General features: G+C 28.1%; 1 protein-coding gene across 7 annotated transcripts in view; it reads left to right on the top strand.

The window, feature by feature from the left end:
* LOC118443277 (uncharacterized) overlaps positions 1 to 5000 on the top strand; it is a 122289-nt gene that overhangs the window by 116504 nt on the left and 785 nt on the right. For all 7 annotated transcript variants that reach the window (XM_085659171.1, XM_085659172.1, XM_085659174.1 and 4 more), the window contains one exon: positions 232 to 424. In XM_085659171.1, coding sequence (XP_085515297.1) covers positions 232 to 424 — 193 coding nt within the window. The remainder of the gene's footprint in view (positions 1 to 231; positions 425 to 5000) is intronic.

The following is a 5000-nucleotide window of genomic DNA, read 5'->3' as shown; positions in this document are numbered from 1 at the left end:
TGTGGTACAGGCACAATATATATTATGTATATCCATATATATATATATATAAATATATACATATATACATATTTGACGTTGTAATAAAACATTAGAGATAAAGTAATAATTATCATTTACGGAAGATACGTTCATATGAATGCTCTCGTTAAACAATTAACATTAAATAACGAACGATAATAATACATTAAATGATTATTGATAAAAATTGTTATACGTTTTTGTTTAAAGCCGGAGAATTGCATATCGACGTACGAACCACATGCATATTGCGTCGTTTATTCAACGACAGATCGTGCTTCAGTCAGAGTAGCCGAGGAAGTTCTCCAAGCCCTTTGGCGTAGTGACCACGTATCTGCGAGGGCGGTCATTCTCGTTGGAAACAAGGTCGACCTCGCTCGGAGTCGTCTGGTATCGACCGAGGGTAATGTATCGTTTATATCGTTCACCCTCCCATCAATCTGGCCTCACTCCCCACTCTTCCACTACCTCTTCTCACAATCCGCGTCTATCAAAATCCTTATCGCCGCGTTCAAACGCAATTCCGCATGCAAGCTGCACCATTTGCCACGGTCCCACTTCCGAGACTCTTTGTTAAACGTAATCCTAGAACAACCTTGTCTTGCTTCTATGTCTCATGGTTTCCTTTCGACATACATACATATAAAATAGTAAGAGTAATAATGTCTACGTATATTACTGATCGTTTTCTTATCACTTATGATACTTTACTTGTACGATTAAAAAAAAAAAAAAAAGCTCTTAGATCATTTAAGTAATATACGAGACGTATCCGATCATTGATTGAAAAGTAATTTATTTATTTATTTATTTTTCTTCTTTTCTTTTTTACTACATATTGCGAATTGTCGGTTATTATTATTATTATTATTATTATTATTATTATTATTATTATTATTATTATTATTATTATTATTATTATTATTATTATTATTATTATTATTATTATTACTATTATTATTATTATTATTATAATTATTATTGTTGTTGTTGTTGTTATTGTTATTTCTATTATTGACGATTATAAAAATTTTTTATTCTTTTATAATTTAAAAATCGAATAATTTAAAAAAAAAAGAAAAAATATAATAATTACAAGGATTACGTGAACATAATCATTGCATTAACATAATCGGTAATTATAGGAATTAAAAATTCAGAATAATTAATCAGAATATTAATAATTAATCATCGTCATTACGATTATCATTGAGTTTAAAGGTATTCTCGTGTATCTCATATTTCATCGTAATCACGTGATATTGTATGAAGCATATCTCTGAAAAGGACCGATTATCACGAAAATCCGACGCACAACTTTTTCAGGATTTCTTTTCGTTAAGAATAGGATAAGAGGAAGGAAAAAAAAGTAAAAGAAAATAGTCGTCGGAACGAGGCCAACGACCATGGCCCGAGGAAAAAGAAGCGAGTAAAACGCGATAGGTCAAAGGAACTCTCTTTTTCCTCCATTCACCACATAAACGAGCTTTTTGCACATTTTAAAAGACGAGAACCGCGATATTTCATTCCTCGATACTTTCATGGTTTATTGAAATTTTAATCGGCGATTCCGATCATTTAATTGGAACCCGATCGACCGATCAAACTTCCTATTCGAAAGTTTTCTCAAAAGCGGACACGATTAATACGGAAGTTTTAAAATGATATTTAAAAAATCCATTGTGTATATATATATATATATATATATATAATGTTTAAAAAAATGATAACAAAGTAGTATGAAGAGTTAATAAACTGTTGCGGTAACTTTTTTGTAACTTATTATTCTTTCAATAAAAACTTAATACAACGCGTGGAACTTTATTACGTATGAAGAATCAATTATTGTGAAATAACAAGAAAACGTTTGATAATTATTTTATACGGAAAATAATATAATGCACGTTATTTACGAAGCTTACGTTGTAAGAAAAACAAAAAAAAGAAAAAAGACAAAAAAAATGAAAAAAACAAAAAAAGGAAAATCAAGAAAAAATATCTCCAAGAATTTAATAATCATTTGAAGTACTCTTCGCATTATATACTTTTTGTTCGTTCATTAATATTAATCGCAAAACTATCAATTTACTTTTCGTCAAATCTGTCAATTCGACGAGTACTTGGAAAAAAAGAAATAGGAAAAAAAAAAAAGAAAAAGAAAGAAAAAAAAAGAACAGTTATTATTTTTAAATTTATTTAATATCACGACAAATAAATGAACACATAATGAAACGAAAATAATTTTAATTAAATGATTTTTCGTAATGATAACGTTTTACTATAATCGTAAATCTGACTTTTCCATTTGTTCGATAATTTTACCGTTAATAATAAATCAACCGACACGTTTATTCGCGGAACGTTGAAAGCTCTTATTAATTTTTTTTTCTTTTTCTTTTTTTTCTTTTTCTTTTTCTTTTTTTTTTCAATTCCCCAATCGTCCTCAAACAAGTAAAATCTACGTTCATTTGAAATAAAAAGTAACAGTCAACGGATACATCGATTTAGTCCATTAGATATTTGACGTCCGATCAATGAAAGAATTTCCTTCCGGTAATGAATGTACCAATAATTTAAGCTAACACTACGTGTAAACACTTGTTAGCTCTGCAAATCGTCCATTATTTATCGTATGGCAACACAAAGGAAGAGAATAGCAACGTCATTGTAGGAAACCCCACAAGCTCTTTCTGAATTCTCTTGAATTTCTCATAATCTGGTAGTAGAACAAATAGTACGGTATTTTTAATGGTTATATTGGTTTATATAAGGTGTGGCATTTATGTATATGGGAACACCTGAATATCTTATGGAAAACGGACCATCGCGTTATCATCAATATCTCAATTGTTAAATACAGAACATATATGTACATACATTTACATATATCTATACATATGTGGATACATAGGGTTTACAGTCCGATTACCCTTAAAATAGTCCGTTGTGCACAATGACTATATGCGATGTGTATGTACATGCGCTCGTAAATGCGTATTACTTCGAGGGGAAGGGAAAAAAAAGAAAAAGAAAAAAAAAAGAGTGAAAGAAAAAAACTCTGAAAATTTTTATCGTCAATTATCGTCCAAAAAGGCGATATATTAGTTCATTCACGTTACGCTATTAACATTATCGTCAAAACATTTCACGTGCATTTTTTCCTTCGTCTAAGCCAATTCTTTGATTGGACATTCGTATCTTGGACATATTATAGGATTGTTTCACAAATATTGAAAGATTTGTTTCTTTTAACAGAATATAATCCTATATACAATATCGTATAGAAATGCCGAGTTCGTGCAACATTAATAATATAAAATAATTAAATTGCTTTGACGTTGAATCGAATGTAATCGAGAAAGGGACAGATGTTTCATGACATCTCTACCAAGGTCAATCTATTTGACTAACTATAATTTCTTTCTATAGAGATAGATATAAATGATACCGTCTTTTCAAACAGAAAATACAAGAAAACGAATGACTACTGGCCACGGTCATAGAAAATATATGGTTGAATAAGGTATAAACAAGAGTTAAATTATCGTCTAGACATCTGTTGAGTTACACATAATTCCCACACATCGTATCTATGTGTAATGTGATGTAATGTGTAACTAACTTTGAGAGTTTCTCTTAGAAATGACACATGAGCACACGAAAGTGATAATCGTATGTAATCTTATTGCAACGAGACCATTTAAACCTGTTATGATTTTACCGATTTTTTATACATATATATATATATGTGTGTGTGTGTGTGTATGGTTGAATTCAAATTGAAATTTTAGCTTAAAAGATGAAAAAATTTGTTTTTTAGAAAAAAAAAAAAAGTCCGAAAATGAGAAAAGTCTTAGAAAATTAGTTTTCAAATAACAGTTTTTTCTTTTTAAACGTAGAAAAAAGACAGAAAAAAAAAGGAAAAAAAAATCAAAACGAGGCACCTCGTACTCGATATATTTTTCTATTTCGATTAATTTACGAAATGGATATAAGCGTAAAAATTTCACGCTTTTAAAATTAAATTATATCGTAGATAAGAAAAAACTCACGTCTATTTCTTATTTTTCCTTTATTCTATCGATTCGTCAAAATCAAAGTCAATTATTTCACAAATTTTTCTCATAAGTATAAACTTAATTATTGGTATTGTGATTAAAATTTATAATATACGATATTATATAATATCAAGCAAATTAATAACATTCAGGTGTTCCTACTTAAATGTTTTATTCTGTAAATATATTACAATAGGTATATCAAAAATAGAATAATCTAATTATTACCTTTTCTTTTTTCCTTTTTTACTTTCCTCACTAAATTATTTCTCTTACTATAACTTGTTAAACTAATTGATCATCCATTTATTCTCTCTGTTAATATAATGACCATATATACTATCATAATGCAGCGTTATTAAAATTCATTGCACTCGATACAATTTGTCACTAATTGTGGTAAATTAACCAGTTATTTTGTGCTACATACTTCGCAATTTATTTTGTATTTTGAATAATTAGAAAACGAATGAGTAGGCGTGCTCCTGTAAATAAATAACGAAAACCTTTTTAACAATGCGTTAACAAACCACCTATAAATGATTATTTATACGTTTTCTGTGGTGGCAGCTTCGAAATCGTTTAAATAATTAAATTTTCAAGTGTAAATACGCATACGTATAAATTTTACGATAAAATCGATAAAACCGCGTTGATTAAATAAAAAAATATAAGAAAAAAAAATCGTTTAATTTATAGACATAAATAGAACCTATCTATTTATAATAATTAATCATCAAATACTTATAAATTCGTCTAAATCGTTAAAATTTTTTCTAAAAAAAAAAATCTAAATAAATCGTTCGATAAACTAAATGAAAAAAAAAAAAAAAGTATATATATTTTAATCATTTTGTGATTTATCTTTCATTAATGTTTTACATTTCTTTTGATTGAACTAACTTTTGATTCTTTGACTTA

This window comes from Vespa mandarinia, chromosome 9 (genome assembly GCF_050613455.1).
Source record: "Vespa mandarinia isolate Hongniang chromosome 9, ASM5061345v1, whole genome shotgun sequence".
Classification (NCBI taxonomy): Eukaryota; Metazoa; Arthropoda; class Insecta; order Hymenoptera; family Vespidae; genus Vespa; species Vespa mandarinia.
Note: the sequence above shows the minus strand (reverse complement) of the source record. Positions and strands in the feature narration are given on the sequence as shown.